The sequence below is a fragment of the Giraffa tippelskirchi genome, chromosome 8 (assembly GCF_054371585.1).
Source record: "Giraffa tippelskirchi isolate mGirTip1 chromosome 8, T2T-mGirTip1v1.2.pri, whole genome shotgun sequence".
In the NCBI taxonomy this organism is placed as follows: domain Eukaryota; kingdom Metazoa; phylum Chordata; class Mammalia; order Artiodactyla; family Giraffidae; genus Giraffa; species Giraffa tippelskirchi.
This window is the reverse complement of record NC_137282.1, coordinates 114,138,535-114,155,767: the sequence shown is the minus strand read 5'-3', so window position 1 is coordinate 114,155,767 and position 17,233 is coordinate 114,138,535. Positions and strand designations below refer to the sequence as shown.

General features: G+C 49.9%; 1 protein-coding gene across 3 annotated transcripts in view; it reads right to left on the bottom strand.

Moving 5' to 3' along the window:
- STK10 (serine/threonine kinase 10) overlaps nucleotides 1-17,233 on the bottom strand; it is a 129,562-nt gene that overhangs the window by 27,365 nt on the left and 84,964 nt on the right. For all 3 annotated transcript variants that reach the window (XR_014062263.1, XM_081520716.1, XM_081520717.1), the window contains 5 exons: nucleotides 16,459-16,593; nucleotides 13,874-14,416; nucleotides 11,562-11,692; nucleotides 4,556-4,679; nucleotides 3,895-4,074 (listed from right to left, as the gene is read on the bottom strand). Coding sequence is in view for 2 of the 3 variants with exons in the window: in XM_081520716.1 (XP_081376842.1) it covers nucleotides 3,895-4,074; nucleotides 4,556-4,679; nucleotides 11,562-11,692; nucleotides 13,874-14,416; nucleotides 16,459-16,593 (1,113 nt within the window). In the remaining variant the exon portion in view is untranslated. The remainder of the gene's footprint in view (nucleotides 1-3,894; nucleotides 4,075-4,555; nucleotides 4,680-11,561; nucleotides 11,693-13,873; nucleotides 14,417-16,458; nucleotides 16,594-17,233) is intronic.

The window sequence follows — 17,233 nt, the reverse complement described above, 5'->3', positions numbered from 1 at the left end:
TACGTGATTTGCTCATCATTGCCTAGCAGGCAAAGAGTAGAAGCTTTAAAGATATATACTGACGAACAAAACCCCAGCAATTAGCTCTGGGAACCAGAAGCAAACGCCAGCCTCCGCTTTGCCTGGCTCCACCATGAAGCCAATTGAAGCCAGCAACTCTGTTTAATCTGTAGGCCAGGTCCCGGCCACAGAGCGCTTCAGGGAAGGACAGGGACAGGATCACAGTCTTACTAAACAGCAGAGGCCCAAGGTACAAAGAGGCCAGGCTTTTTCTTTCTGTGAAAACTCTTTGAAGAAAAACACCCAGGAAATAAGAAAATTAAAAAAACTGAACCTGAGCAGAAGCCCAAGCACCAGATCCCACACACGGCCTCAGAATTCACTGACATGGCGCAGGGAGCTCAGCTCAGCGCACCGAGAGGGGTGGGCTGGGCGATGGCGGTGGGAGGGAGGGGATAAATGTACATGCATAGCCGATCCACTTCGATATACAGCAGAAACTAAAACAGCACTGTAAAGCAACTCCACCTTGATTTAGAAAAGAAAAAAGAATTCACTGACAGGCTTAAACCACGCCCCCCCAGAATCCTGCCAGCAACAAGAATTTTCAACTTTGTTAAACATCAGTGCCCGCAAAGAGAAGAAACTCTGTGGCAACCTCTCACCCCTTCCCGTTCCAGGCACTGTCTCCACAGCCAACTCTTTTTCCTACTCCTAAATCCCCACAACTCCTTCCCCCACCCACACACACAAAGGATGTGCATATGGGACAGGGTGAGGATCCAAGAGAAAACTGAAATCCACTGGGTACTTACTCTGGGGCAGACACGGGGTACTTCTCATTGAATGCTCACAACATCTGTGAGAAATGCACGGTTAATAGCAATGACTCAAGGAGCAAACTCCTGCTTAGGAGTCACATCTGTGCATGATTTGGCCCCTACCTGATTTTATCCCACAGTCATCTCCCCAGCGCTTCCGAATCTCCTACCACTCTGATCATTGTTCTGCTCTTCGCACACTCCAAGCTCTTTCCCATACCTCAGGGCCTTTACATATGCTGTTCCACCCTCCTGGAAGCATCCTCTGGTCTCAGCCTAAACCTCACATGCTGACAGCCTTCCCAGCCCCCTCTAAAGCAGAGCTCGCCTTATCTTCTCTAGTTAACCAGCCTATTTGCTCTCACAGAAAGTATTACTATGTAACGGGCAACGGTTTTATTTATTTAGTACTGTACTTTGTTGCTCTAGCTTCCCTGGAAATTAACGAACTCCTTGAGGGACCCTGTCTATTTTGTTCATTACAGTGTCCCTGGTACCCCATTCAGTACCACACAGGTAGGAACGCAACACAACAGGGCCTGAACAACTCTCACTGTGACAGAACTCAGCCAGAACTCGGGCAAGAGCTTGAGAATATCATTGGTTTGGTTCCAGACAATCACAATAAGGTGAAGATTGCAATGAAGCAAGTCCCGTGAATTTTCTGGTTTCCCGGTACATAGGAAAAGTCACATTTACACTATACTGCAGTCTGTTAAGTGTGTAACAGCATGTCTTAAAAAACTGTATGTAACGTAAACATGTTTTATTGCTAAAAAATGCTAGTCACCATCTCAGCCTTCAGCAAACTGTAATCATCCTGCAAAAATAACCATCACCGATCACCATGGCAAATATAATGATAAAGTCTGAAATATGCAAGCATTACCAAAATGTGACACAGAGACAGGAAGTGAGCAAATGCTGTTGGAAAAAATGGTACAGAAAGACTTGCTCATGGCAGGGTTGCCACAAACCTTCAATTTGTAAAAAGAAAACACAACATCTGCTAAGTGCAATAAAACAAGGTCTGCCTGTAGCTTGTCCAAAGCCTAGCAGTTAGCTTTGAGCCACAGTGCCAAAGACTTGGAAACAAGCCTGTCTCCCAAGCCTGTGCTCCCAGCACTGGAGCTGTGGATGTGTTTAGTATCAGCCCCTCCCCTCCCCAACCCCCACATATCTCAGCCCACAAGCCCATCTCTCAGCAGGAGGTTCAGGACCAGGGTAAGTCAAGGCCTTTGGAAGGAAAGCTATGACAAACCTAGAGAGTGTGTTAAAAAGTAGAGACATCACTTTGCTGACAACGGTCCCTATAGTTAAAGCTATGGTTTTTCCAGTAATCATGCATGGATGTGAGAATTAGACCATAAAGAAGGCTGAGCATTGAAGAATTGATGCTGTCAAACTGCAGTGCTGGAGAAGACTCTTGAGAGTCCCTTGGACAGCAAGGAAATCAAACCAGTCAATCCTAAAGGAGATCAGTCCTGGGTGTTCACTGAAAGGACTGATGCTGAAGCTGAGGGTCCAATACTTTGGCCACGTAATGCAAAGAGCCGACTCACTGGAAAAGACCCCGATGCTAGGAAAGATTGAAGGCAGGAGGAGAAGGGGACGATAGAGGATGAGATGGTTGGATGGCATCACCTACTCAATGGACATGAATTTGAACCAACTCCGGGAGATCGTGGAGGACAGAGAAGACTGGTGTGCTACAGTCCATGGGGTTACAAAGAGTCAGACATGACTTAGTGACTAAACAGCAACAAAAAGTGGAGGCGCTCACCTCAGGCACAAAGGAGCATGTATACAATTTTAGAAACTCAAAATTCATGCCAAAGAAACCATGAACAAAATAGCAAATATAGCGAGGACCAAGTCCTATACTTGCAGGGCTCAGCCTCATCGCCTCACACTAATCCTGGCTCTGTCGGATCCTGCCTTTATTTTGAATAGCTGATAATCTGTTCATCGTGAGTTTTTTATTTTTGACCACGCCCTGTGGCTTGTGGGATCTTAATTCTCCAACAAGGGACTGAACCGGGGCCCTCGGCAGTAAAAGTGCAGTCTTACCACTGGACTTCCACGGAGTAACCCGTGATGAATGTTTTACACTAATTTCTATCTTAAAACATTGCATCAGGATATTATTTATCTTGATTTAGGAGTTTTACTGTAGCTCCTTAAATTCTGTACCTTAGGCCAGTTGTCTCATCACAGCCAGTGGCCCTGATTCGCACAGGCAGCCAGGGGAGGCCTCCTGGATTCACCACATGTCATGTCCGACAGAGTGAAGTCTGGGTACTGGGCTCTGAGGCCCCGAAAGCACTGTAGCCCACCCTTAGAAGCTGTTCACCCAGCACTCCCACCTGGAGATCGGGAACAGCCTGGATTGGTACCCCCTGCCCCAGGTTCTACCCTCCTCGTTCCCATCCTTTCTCCTGAGGGTTCAGGAAAGAAAGCCTGGCCCAGCCTCCAAGTGTCTGGCTCCACGGGGGAGGTGTGGGCTGCTCTCTAGGACTCAGATGCCCTGCCCTGGGGCAGGCCTCCCTTCTCTTGTCTAGGACCATTGCCTCTTTGCCACCTCTCCTTCCAGCTGTGTGGGGAAAGAGGGAGAAGAGGCGTGCGGGTCCAAGCTAGGGGGCTACTCTTCTAGGAGAAGGGAGAGTCAGGCATGGAGGATGTGTGCGCCTACCCGGCACCCAGCTCCCCGTCTGGTGACAGCATCTCAAGTTCCCCTAAGCCGCCATCCCTTCCGTCCTCTCTGCTCTCTTCCAGCTCAGGCTGCTAAGCTGGGGGGATGTAGAGGAAGTTGCCTGAGGCCACAAGACAAGGGCCTGCTTGGAGCCAACTCCACGCAGAGGAAAGCAGAGCCCAAAAGATGGAGAAGGGGCTCCTGATGGCATGGCTAGAGGATGCAGATCCAGACATACCTTGACATGCACTTCTCAGGTATATAAGCTCCTCCAAATTCCCTCTATTGCTGAGGTGAGGTTGAGTTGAGGTTTTGAGCATTTGCAACTGAGAGGGCCCTCATCCTCCCAGGACCCGCTGCTTCCACCCAGCACGTACTCACCTCCTTCTTCATCAGCTTGAGCTGCTCCTGGAACTTGGCATAGTCCCGCTCCTGCTCCAGGCGAATCCGCTTGGCCTCCTCCCGGCGGCGCACCGCATGGTCTTGCTCCATCTTCTCTACTTGTTGCTTTTGCTGACGCTCCAGGTTCTCCAGCTCTATGTCAAAGAACTTCTTCTTGGCCTAGAAAGAGCAGAAAGGGGAATTTAGGCAAGTCACCTGGGAGGGAGATGGGGAAAGCCCAGAGCCCGTGCTCACACCTGGGAGGGGGATGGGGAAAGCCCAGAGCCTGTGCTCACACCTGGGTCTGAATCCCAGCTCTACAACCTCACTGTGTGACCTGAGACAAGTCACCCAACCTCTCTGAGTCTGTTTCCTCAGGTGCAAAAGAAAGCCCAGACCATCTGCCTCGCAGCGTTGTTGCATGGGGCTCAATTAAAGGTTATGTCCCCTCTGGAGATCCTCCTGTGTGGCTGAGAGGAGCACTGTGACCTTCACGCAATAGTACGTTTACAAGTCAATGCCTAACGATATCCGGAAACCAGAGGAACTGGGAAACTGTTATGAATATTCTCCATGCCCACTCATCCTCACTCGGCAACTTCTGCTTAAAGAAACAAGGAGGCAAGAAGCCCTCTGGGGGCCCATCTTTTCTCACACTCACGTTGATTTCTTGTTCAAAACGCTTATGCATTTGCTCCAGCTGCAGCTCATGCTTGCTGCTCAGTTGGGTTTGATTCCGATGTTCTTCCTTCTGGAGCAGCCGAAGCTCTCGGAGCTCCTGGCGCCTGAAGGGTAGAAGGATGTGGACATCCCAGTGAGAAAGTGTCCTCAGTGATCACATAAGTCATAGCTAAGGACATGGAAGGCGGGGGCATGGTGAGGCCTCACAGGTCCAGGACAGAGGAAGACAACAACTTAGAACTCACACTTCATTTGACATTTATTGACAGGCAAAACATTAATAATCTTAGTATATAAGGAGTGCTTACAAATCAATAACAAAAAGGAATATCCTAATTTTAAAAAGTGGCACAGAGCATGAACAGACATGAAACAAAAGACAAAAAGAAAATTTTAAATCATCTATATGGATATGAAATTCAAATTAAAAACTAACACCATTTTCATTGAATAGGTAAGAATGTAGGGGAAATTGATACTTTCCTATATTGCTGATATGTACAAATTGACACATTTCTGGAGGAAAATTTGTCAGTAAGGTTATGTCTTTTGACACAGTTCCACTTCTGGATACTGATTCTAAAGAGATATTCATAGATATACAGCAAAACTGAATAAGGATTTTCACCCACTCCAATGTCCTTTCCAGGAAAATTCCATCGACAGAGGAGCCTGGCAGGCTACAGTCCATGCGGTCACAAGAGTCAGACACCACAGCGACTAAACCACCCCACCATTCATAACAATGTTATTTATAATAGTACAAAATTGGGAACAACTTATATCTCTGTCAATATAAAGCTAATTAAATAAAATATGTCTATCTGATATAATTTTATTCAACCATTGAAAATCAATTTCTAGAAGGTATCAAATTACATGGGGGAAAAAATCTATGAAAAATGCAGCAATTCTTTATAAACAGATAGGGACTGATCTCTAAATGAAAAAAGCAAGCTATTGAAGACTGGGTCTATTATGCTACTGACCATCTGGTTGAAAAACAAAAAGGACCCTATATGTGTGTGCACATGGGCCTGTGCACGTTTACTTTCCTGTTTAAACACCGAGTGTTTCTGGAAGGATTACACTGTAAAATGTTTCTGGAAGGATTACACTGTAAAATATTAACACAAGGAAGGGAGCTGGGTGGCTGGCAGAAAAGTGAGTGAGGGAGACATTTCACTGTTCACCCTCTCTTCCTTTTTGAGTCTTGAACCATGATATTATATTACCTATTCAAAATGTAAATACAATAAAAATTTGACCCAAACCACACAGTGTACCTTAACTTTGGAACATATTTATTGTCAATGTGTGTATGAGTGTACACCCAGAAAAAACACTGGTGGTATGCATGCATGCTCAGTCGTGTCTGACTTTTTGCAATCCCATGGACTAGAGCCCACCAGGCTCCTCTATCTGTGGGATTTTCCCAGCAAGAAAACTGAAGTGTGTTGCCATTTCCTCCTCCAGGGGATCCTCCTGACCCAGGAATTGAACATAAGTCTCCTGCGTTTCCTTCATTGGCAGGCAGATTCTTTACCACTGAGTCATCTGGGAAGTCCACTGGTGGGATAAAGCCCACCTACCGTGTTTCTTTCTGAGCAAGTCCATTAAAAATTGGTATGTATAAAGCATCATTATGAACAAAGCTAGTGGAGGTGATGGAATTCCAGTTGAGCTATTTCAAATCCTGAAAGATGATGCTGTGAAAGTGCTGCACTCAATATGCCAGCAAATCTGGAAAACTCAGCAGTGGCCACAGGACTGGAAAAGGTCAGTTTTCATTCTAATCCCAAAGAAAGGAAATGCCAAAGAATGTTCAAACTACTGCACAATTGCACTCATCTCACACACTAGTAAAGTAATGCTCAAAATTCTCCAAGCCAGGCTTCAGCAATACGTGAACCGTGAACTTCCAGATGCTCAAGCTGGTTTTAGAAAAGGTAGAGGAACCAGAGACCAAATTGCCAACATCCGCTGGATCATCGAAAAAGCAAGAGAGTTCCAGAAAAACATCTATTTCTGCTTTATTGACTATGCCAAAGCCTTTGACTGTGTCAAATTTTCCACAATAAACTGTGGAAAATTCTGAAAGAGATGGGAATACCAGACCATCTGACCTGTCTCTTGAGAAACCTGTATGCAGGTCAGGAAGCAACAGTTAGAACTGGACATGGAACAACAGACTGGTTCCAAATAGGAAAAGGAGTACGTCAAGGCTGTATATTGTCACCCTGCTTATTTAACTTATATGCAGAGTACATCATGAGAAACGCTGGGCTGGAAGAAACAAGCTGGAATCAAGACTGCCGGGAGAAATATCAATAACCTCAGATATGCAAATGACACCATCCTTATGGCAGAAAACAAAGAAGAACTAAAGAGCCTCTTGATGAAAGTGAAAGAGGACAGTGAAAAAGTTGGCTTAAAGCTCAACATTCAGAAAACTAAGATCATGGCCTCTGGTCTCATCACTTCATGGGAAATAGATGGGGAAACAGTGGAAACAGTGTCAGATTTTATTTTTTTGGGCTCCAAAATCACTGCAGATGGTGATTGCAGCCATGAAATTAAAAGACGCTTACTCCTTGGAAGGAAGGTTATGAACAACCTAGATGGCATATTTAAAAGCAGAGACATTACTTTGCCAACAAAGGTCCATCTAGACAAGGCTATGGTTTTTCCAGTAGTCATGTATGGATGTGAGAGTTGGACGGTGAAGAAAGCTGAGTGCCAAAGAATTGATGCTTTTGAACTGTGGTGTTGGAGAAGACTCTTGAGAGTCCCTTGGACTGCAAGGAGATCCAACCAGTCCATCCTAAAGGAGATCAGTCCTGAGTGTTCATTGGAAGGACTGATGTTGAAGCTGAAACTCCAATACTTTGGCCACCTCACGCCAAGAGTTGACTCATTGGAAAAGACCCTAATGCTGGGAAGGATTAGGGGCAGGAGGAGAAGGGGACGACAGAGGATGAGATGGCTGGATGGCATCACCGACTCGATGGACATGGGTTTGGGTAGACTCCGGGAGTAGGTGATGGACAGGGAGGCCTGGCGTGCTGTGATTCATGGGGTCGCAAAGAGTCGGACATGACTGAGCAACTGAACTGAACTGATCCTTTATATAATCAGAAAAGAAATCAAAATGATGGCAGAAAGAGCTTGGGCCTCCTGGCAGGGAATGGGGATTCCTTGGCAGCCTGTGCTCTGTTCTAGTCTAGCATCTGCAGGCTGCACCGTGGTCACCCCCACTGCCGGGCCTGCCTCACGGCTCTGAGCAGGCAGAGCTCCCCAGGAACTGCCCACCAGCAGCTGCAGGAGGGGAGGCCTCCCGCTCTCAGGGGTCAGAGGGTCTTGTCTGAATCTTAGCTCAGCTCACTTTCCAGCTGGGTGTCCTCAGGCAGTTGCTCAGTCTTGGCAGGCTCTTGTCCTGCATCTGTCGAACGGGGAGATAATCTCTTCCTCACAGGTTCTTTATGGTTCAATGAGGTGATACCTGCAGTGCCTGCCTGACACATGGCAACCATTCCCCAAGTGGTAACTTCTCGAATGATAGCAAGGAAGAAGAGGCAAAGGCCACCCAAACTCTGGGAAAAGCCAGAGACACTTTTTACAGCTGTGTAAGGAAGCGTCTCTGGGAGCCTCTGCATTTTGGGAAGAGAGGAGGCAGGAGGCAATTTCTGAGTGTTAACAAAGACATGGAAATCCTGACACAAGAGAAACTAAGGCTTAGAGAGCAACTGAGGAAAAAACAAACCCTGAGGAAGGTAAGCAGCCAGGTTCTGACATCACCTCCTTGACCCACCAGAGTTCCCACAAGAGAGAGGCAGGCAGAGACAGGCTCAAGAAGGGCAGACCCAGCTCCAGGAACTTCAGGGAGAACCAGAAAGAGCTGACCCAGCAGCCGCAGCCCACGCGGGTGACTGTTCGTGATGCTGTTCAGAAGCCTACGTGGGGCCCAAGCCTCCGGAAATGCTAGGACCCAGGTTCAACCAGGGACGCGGTGGAGTCTGACAGCCCGCAGCCCGGCCGGACTCACAGGGCCTTCAGACCACAGCGGGCAAATAAGAAAAGTCTCCTTCTTTGTGAGCACCTCTTCTGCACCTCGGCTAAATCTCACCTTTAAAACCTGGGCAGCACCCACTCCTGCGCTGAGGAGGCAGCTGGGGGTCCCGCATCAGGGCCACTTTCAGATGGGGTGTGATGGATCTGGATTTCAACCCCAGGAACCTGAACTGCCCAGAGGGGAGGTGACAGAAAGGAAACCCAGCCCCTGAGGTCTGAAGCTCGAGGAGTGACCATCAGAACAGAAGGTGGTGTCTTCAGCCGACAGCAACCACAACCACCCCTCCCCTGGCCCCCTCAGCACACACAGAGGACACCAGTGTGTGTGTGTGTGTGTGTGTGTGTGTGTACACACCTGGCCCCGAGTGTGTGTGTGTGTGTGTGTGTGTGTGTGTGTGTACACACCTGGCCCCGAGCCTCCTCAGCACACACAGAGGACACCAGTGTGTGTGTGTGTGTGTGTGTGTACACACCTGGCCCCGAGCCTCCTCAGCATACACAGAGGACACCAGTGTGTGTGTGTGTGTGTGTGTGTGTGTGTGTGTACACACCTGGCCCCGAGCCTCCTCAGCACACACAGAGGACACCAGTGTGTGTGTGTGTGTGTGTGTGTGTGTGTACACACCTGGCCCCGAGCCTCCTCAGCACACACAGAGGACACCAGTGTGTGTGTGTGTGTGTGTGTGTGTACACACCTGGCCCCGAGCCTCCTCAGCACACACAGAGGACACCAGTGTGTGTGTGTGTGTGTGTGTGTGTATGTGTGTGTGTACACACCCATACACATCTGGCCACCTGATGCAAACAGCCGACTCATTGGAAAAAACTGATGCTGGGAAAGATTGAAGGCAAAAGGAGGAGGGGGTGGCAGAAGATGAGATGATTAGATGGTATTACTGACTCAATAGACATAAATTTGAGCAAACTCCGAGAGACAGTGAAAGACAGGGAAGGCTGGCGTGCTGCAGTCCATGGGGTCTCAAAGAGTCGGACACGACTGAGCGACCTAACAACAAGTAACCTCACCAGTGAAAAGTCTGCCTGTCATCCCCCCGGCTTCGAGAGGGGAGATGTGCCCCTAGGCATCCAAAACTCCTTCTATTTGGCTTTGGAATGTCTGTGCTTTTATAAGATAAGAATGTGTTTGATGTTTCAGAAGTGTCCTCCAAGCCAGTCATGAGTTGTTCCAACAAAGGCCTGGCCTCAAGGCAGCTTCATGGCTCTGGGGCCTCCCTCTCTAGCTGCTAAGCCCCCACCTCCAGCCCCGGGGAGCCCCCAAGAAAGCTTCCTGGTCCAGTGGAAGCTGGTAGGATTCTCACACAGACAGATCTTCTCACCTGAGTGACCTGAGGCAAGTAAGTTCCCACCAGGAAACACTGTTTCCTCATCTACAGAACGGCGGAAATAGGGTCTCCCTGAGGAGTGCTGTCAGGGCGCCTGAGTGCCTTAAGAGTGCAAAGATGATTCCGTGCAAACAGCTCTGCCTCACACCCTCCTGCCCATTTTCAGTTTTGCCTCCAAAATGCATGCTGAACCCAACTTGTCTGGCCACGCCTTCCCTCTGTCTGGCCACCATCCCGGCCAGGGTCTCCCTGCATCCCTGCTGCAGTCCTGCCCCCTCTATAGCCCCGACTCGGAGACAGCCGAGACGGCTTTTAAAAGGGACATTACAGCTGGTCCTCAGATGCTTCATTCCAGTTTTTTTTTGTTGTTGAATCACTAAGTTGTGTCCGACTCTTTGCGACCCCATGGACTGTAGCACACCAGGCTTCCCTGTCCTTAACCATTTTCCAGAGTTTGCTCAAACTCGTCCATTGAGTCGGTGATGCCATCCAACCGTCTCATCCTCTGGGGTCCCCTTTTCCTCTTGCCTTCAATCTTTCCCAGCATCAGGATCTTTTCCAATGAGTCAGCTTTTCACATCAGATGGCCAAAGTATTGGCACTTCAGCATCAGTCCCTCCACTGGGGATGAAATCTACATTTCTCCATCCCTGCCCGCGGACTGACGTGGCCTGGACCCTGTGGGTCCTGGGATGACTCCGCATCCTCTCCCTCCAATTCCACACTCCAGCTCCACCCTCTCAGGTCCCTAAACAAGCCTTGGCTTTGCAGTTCCTGCCATGCTCTTCCAGCTCTGCCACTGGCCGGCTCCTCTGAACCCTCTGCTCTGCTCGGGGGATTTCCCGCCAGGAAAAGCCCCCCACCCCTAGCCCAGTGGCCACTCTCCCATCAGCCATCATTCCCTTCACAGCATGTACTATAGTTGGGAATTATCTTGAGTGCTGTTTGCTGGCCCATAAGGTAAGTAAGTTCTACAATAGCCACAGCCTCCGTTATCTGGGTCATCAATGTGTCCCCCAGTCTGGTGAGGGGGTGTGGATACATCGGTGAACGGACGGCTGGCTAGCTGGAGGGGAGGCTGCAGGAATGCGTGGATGGGGAGCTGGGTGGGTGTGTAGGTGATGGGTGGGTGGGTGACTAGAAGGATGGGTTAGAGGATGCAGGGACGGGTGTGTGGATGGATGAATGAATGAGTGGGTAGAGGGGTGGGCTGACGAGTGGACAAGTAAACGGAGGGGGAGGGAAGTGGATGAAGGGGTGGGTGGGTATATGGAGGAAGGAGGTGAGTTAGGGAATACAAGGTCTCAGGCAAAGCCAGCTTCTTTTAGTGTCCCTGATTCTACACTTAATACTATAGACAGACAGACAGCTCTTTTTTTTGGCAGCATAGCAGGTGAGATCTTAGTTCCTTGACCATGGACTGAATCTGTGAGCCCTATAGTTGGAGCACAGAGCCCGAAACGCTGGACTGCCAGGGAAGTCTCAGACAGACAGTTCTTGCAGCAGAAAGAGCCAAATCTACCCTCCTGTCCCTACCCTGTTACGGGCATCAGCAGCCCCTCCCAGCCTCACCTGAGGAATCGCATCTCCTCATCCTTCTTCTCATCCTCGCTGATGATCTTGGAGGTGGTAATGCTCACCTCCACGCCGTCCACCACAAACTTGCGTGTCCTCTTGAGGGTCTTATTGTGCAGCCTTGAGTCCTGGCCAGGGAAGATCATTAGGCAAAGCTCAGTATTACAGCCATGAATCCATGGGTGACCCAGTCTCAGCCCAGTCCAGGAAGGAGGTGACTGTCCATGCCCCCGTGTGCCTCAAGATTCTCAATCTGGAGGCCTGAGTCTCCAAGGTTAGGCCCCTTCCTCTCCCTGACCTCACCCTTCGGACACTGGCCAGCCCCTGCCTGCTGACTGCGAACTGGGTTCCGACTCTACACCTACTGGCCCTGTGACCCTGGGCAAGCCCTGCCCAAGCCTCAGCTTCCCCAACCTGTCAGAGGGGATAAGCAGTGCTTGCCTCCCAGGCTTGTTCTGAAGACGTAATGAAGCAGGGGTGGATGGAATTCAATAGCACCTGGGTCATGACAAGGGTTCAACACTTGGTATTTATTTCAGACAGTTACTATTGCAGACCACAATCTCTTATCTTCAATGCCAAAGTCCAAGGAGCCTAGAAAACCAGAGTTCAGAACTATGTTGGCAGCCAAGTCTAACCTGACCTGAACTCTACAGGAGGCCACACCCCTCTGGAGCCACCATGAGATTATTCATATCTTTATCTTTACCTTTTCCTATGAATAATCACGCCTCTCACCCGCGATTGCTTACACAGTGCTGCCAGAACTCCTGGCATTTAAATACCCTTTGAACGTTCTCCATCCTGATTCAGATGAGCCTGTGGGTCTGCACTGGAGTCCTCATGGCATCTCCTTCTCCAACTCCTCCCCTGGCATCCAAGGCCCTTCCTGCTGTAGCCCAGCCTGGCCTTTCTAGCATCTCCCCACGGCAGCCTCTCCTGTGCACCAGGACTCAAGTCAGGATGAGTCAGATTAGCAACCAGGAACAGGCTAGCTGTAGACGGCAAGGGAGAAAGGCCTGGGGCCCCGGTCACAGGGCCTCTGCAAGGGGGTAACAGCTCCCAGTGAAGCCAAGGGCACTGACGCAGCCAGGCACTCTTATCAGAACAGCTGTGTTCCCTGACTCACTGCCAGCCCACCAGTAAAGGGATGTTCTCAACACCCTCGAGGAGAGGCGAGGTGGATCAGACTTTAAAAAAAAAAAAAAAAATTATCTTTTTTTTCTAACTCTTAGTGTCTTTTCAAGAAGAAAAGGGACAGAAACCCTGTCCTAAGGGTGCCAATGCTTCTTACACCTAAAAGCTGCTGCCCTCTCTGCTCCCCTTGTTCTATTTGTCTGATTTTCTCACTTTAAAAAATAAGCTTTTAGTTTTGTGCTTGTTTTTAATGCACTAGCTTTAAATGTAATATGATCTAATCTATTCAATTTTTTGCTGTGATTTCTCTCCCCCACTCCACCCCACCCCCCAAAAAGAAAAAAGAAATGCGCTTCCTTTCTGTTCCCAAAGGTAACTGCAACAGCTGGCTGCTTCTCCTTTTCTTTTCTTTCATTTGGCCAGTATTTTTGAGTCTCTGCTGTGTGCTGTGTTTTCAAACAAAAAGGTTGCAAAACATTTCCTAAATTCAGCCTTGGTTGGGGATGAGGTTCTTGGGGTGGCCAATCAAGTGACCAAAGGTGAGTTCATGAACATCTCATGATTTGTGGGAGCAGGCCAGGGAAGGGTCAAAGAGGCCACAGCGCCCACCGCCAGGACACCATGACACGCGGGATTCAGAGTGCAGAGTCTGTGGTCTGACCAGCTCTCCACCTCCCACCTGAGGCTCTGTTTGCTGGGCTGTGCTCGGTGATATGGTTCCTTTAAGCACTCTGCAGTGCAGGCCTCGCATTGAGCTCTCAAGGGCAGTGGCTACTGTCACTCACAATGCCACTCCCCCTCAGAACAGCCACGAGCCCACTTCCTTTCGCTGAATCCATCAGCAAATGGACCACACAGCTGATCCACAAGTCAGACAGCTTTCACTTCTAGAATTCTCTCTCCCTAATTTGACCAAGGCCTTTACCCAAATCCAATTTAAACAGAACCCCAAACTGAAATTAAAACCCAAACCTACTGCCTGACATGACTTAACCCCAGACTGAACTCAAGATATTTGGAGGATTAAATGGTGATTCAAACAAAGGGCTCCTAAGAAAGAGAAATCTCATGAACCACTTAAAATGCAAGGCAGCTCTCACAACCCAATACTGAGCAGCAGCAACTTCTGCAGAACGCCTGCCCCAAGCCCACGGCACAAGAGGTGGGGTTACCTTGATGGACAGAGAGCCCGACTCCTTGTTCACAGACAGGTCTGCTGACAGGGAGGTGCCGAAGTCTGTGCTCCCAGAGGTGGAGATGCTGCCACAATCCGAGTCCCTCTTGGAAAGGCTCTGAGCCCCTGGGGCGGGGAGCTCCAGACTGCCATTGGTCAGCTCACCACCCAAGGTCTCCAGGGCGCTGCTGTTGGGACGGCTCTGGCTTGCTTTCTGGGACCTGCTGGCCGCTGGACTGAGGTCCCCACCCTGGTCAGCGGCTTGCTTCTCCTCAGACACCTGAATTCTGGCACCCATGGACACCGGTCGGAACTTCCGGAGGGGCACGGGCACTGCCAGGCCATTCTCATTTCCAGGGGCCACGTCCGGGGGGCTGGTGGTCGGGAGGGCCCCGTCCCCAGGGGGCTCGCTGGGCCCATTCGCACCGTCCTGAGGCTGGCTGGGAGGTGGCGGGGTGAAAGGTGGTTCTTTGAGAAGTTTGTCCTCATCGAGGCTCAGCTGACTCACCTCAGAGGAGTCTCGAGTGTGGTTCCCCAGAGGCTAGGAAAAAACAGACAGTCAAGGCCACGGTCCCATGTGTCTGAGGCAAGAGTCAGAGACACAGCGAGGCTGGACAGTCAGATACCCACAAGGTTCGGAAGTGGGCCAGGGAGGTCTCATAGGCACCTCTCTAGGAAGCCACAGTCCTCCCCACTCCCCGCTGCCCAACCAACAATAAAATTACCACCTGCTTTCAGGAACAGGTATTCCTCCTAGGAGTGGAGGCAACTGCGGCCAGCTAGACAGCTCGGACCCTGTCTAAAGGGGGCAGCGGCTACTATGCTCCAGCCAATCATGACAGCCTGGGAAAATTGGGTCCCCTGAGCCCAGACCTTCCAAGTTTTCAAGACAAGCTGGAATCTGGAGTTTTACATGCCATCTCCCAATTTTTAGATGGCAACTAATTCAAATTTTTAAAAAGTCACAGAAAGGCCAAGCCAAACTAATCCAGAGGCTAGATTTCAAGTCTATTAACCGCTATGTTTTCTATGTTTTGTTTTTGTTTTTTAGAGCTTTTGTGGGGTAAAAGTACTGAAAATGTTGCTATTGTGAAACAAAACAAGGCTTTCTGTGGATGGAATATAAATGTCCCCCTTAATGAATAAAGTGAGCACCCATGTAGCCACCTTCCAGGTCAAGAGTGGGACACATCCCAGCCCCGAGACCCTCCCCTTGCCCAGGAGAGTCTCTCCGTGTCCAGCCTCCCCTTGACATTGTCCTGACCTTGATCTCTAAGTGTTATAGGTTAGTTACAGGATTCACACACCAGCTCCGGCTCCTCCCAGGAATGAATTACACTTGAGGAAGTACTATATCATCCTTCCCCAACAGGCAGGTCTGCACAAGCCTTGCTAGTTCCACAGCACAATCTGGACAGTAAGTCTCCCCTCCTGGGGGAAGCTGTCCCCAAATGACTAGACCAGGAATCCAAAAGTGGCAGTTCAGGACAGAATCCAGCCCACAGATGTGTTTTGTTTGGCTCAAATGTTTTGTAAAAATTTAAATTAGCTTTAAGGCTCCCTGGTGGCTCAGGGGGCAAAGTATCTGCCGGCAATGCAGGAGACTCAATTTCAGTCCCTCGGTTGGGAAGATCCTCTGGAGAAGGGAAGGGCAGTCCACTCCAGTATCCTTGCCTGGAGAACCCCCACAGACAAAGAAGCCTGGTGGGCTACAGTCCATAGGGTTGCAAAGAGTCGGATACAACTGAGTGGCTAACACAAACATTTTGTAAAAAGTTTAAATTAGCTTTAATTTAAATTTACACTCAGCCAAGCACTGAAGCCAGAGAAGGCAATGGCACCCCACTCCAGTACTCTTGCCTGGAGAATCCCATGGACGGAGGAGCCTGGTAGGCTATAGTCCATGGGGTCGCTAAGAGTCGGACACGACTGAGCGACTTCACTTTCACTTTTCCCTTTCATGCACCAGAGAAGGAAATGGCAACCCACTCCAGTATTCTTGCCTGGAGAATCCCAGGGACAGCGGAGCCTGGTGGGCTGCCGTCTATGGGGTCGCACAGAGTCAGACACGACTGAAGCGACTTAGCAGCAGCAGCAGCAGCAAGCACTGAAGCTGCAGATGGGTTACCAGAGTGCCAAGACATGGGTCGGTCCCCTGGCCACTTGTGATGGCCAGACAAGGTCTGGGGTGCTCGGAGCCCCTCAGCTGTTGCCTCTGATCGCAGGCAGCCTTTTCATGCATTGAGCCCACCATGTGCTACACACAGCCTCATTCTGTATGTGAGTCACAGTGGGGAGCCGGCTAGGAAGCAAAATGAGTCAACTACCAACTTTTAAAACTGGAAAACCCCACATAAAAGTCTGACTCCTGGTCATCCTTAAAACTTACAGGATCTGGCCAACACACCCTGCCACCTCATCCCGGCCCTTGTGCTGTCTTACGTAACCGGTGGCGTGGGAGCCTGTGACCTCTGAGCTGGGAAAGAACAGAAAGGAGCCTCTCCTGCGCCTCCCGGGTGCCCTTCCGCCCCAGCTGAGGCCTGTGGGGACCCCCGCCCTCCCCAGCACCCCTGATCTCCTTACAGAGGCAGCCTCCACCGCATCCTCCTCGTCCGCCTCATCTCGGCCGTCTTCAATCTCCTCCATCACTTCAGCCTTGGCCTCGGCCACCAGCTCCCGCAGGGCCTTGTTGCTGGTGACGCTGCTGACGAAGGGGTGCTGAAAGGGGCAAGACAGCTGGGTGAGAGTCACAGTGGGCAAGGGCGGGGGTGGTGAGGAGGGGCAGCCAAGGCCAGGTGAGGCAATCCCCCAGGCAGAGAAGGCTGGCAGCATGCCTCAGGGAAATGTGAACTTGAACTTGGTCAGGCAGACCCAGAGACAGCTCAGAAAGTCCTGTGTGTGGTGAGCTCTGCTGCTCACGAGCTGTGTGACCCTGAGCAGGTCCCTTTCCCTCTCTGAGCTGCGGGCTCCTCACCTCTGCAGTGGAGAAAATTATACCAAACCCACAGGGATGGTATGAGGGTGTAACGAGATCGAGCACGGAGAGGAATTTAGCCCAAAGGGGGAGCAAAAAATAATGTTTCAGGAGGGTTATTTGTGTATTTGTTAATTTATTTTTTATTTTTTTGGCCATGCCACGTGGCTTGTGGGATTTCAGTTCTCTGACTAGGGATTGAACCTGGGACCTCAGCAGTGAATGCATGGAATCTTAACCACTGGGCCGCAGGGAATTCCCTGTTAATTTACTTCTTAAAAGGATTTTAAAAATGTAGTTTTAAAAACATTGGCTTTCCTGGTGGCTCAGTCAATAAAGAATTGCCTGCAATGCAGGAGACTGCCTGCAATGCAAGAAACCCAG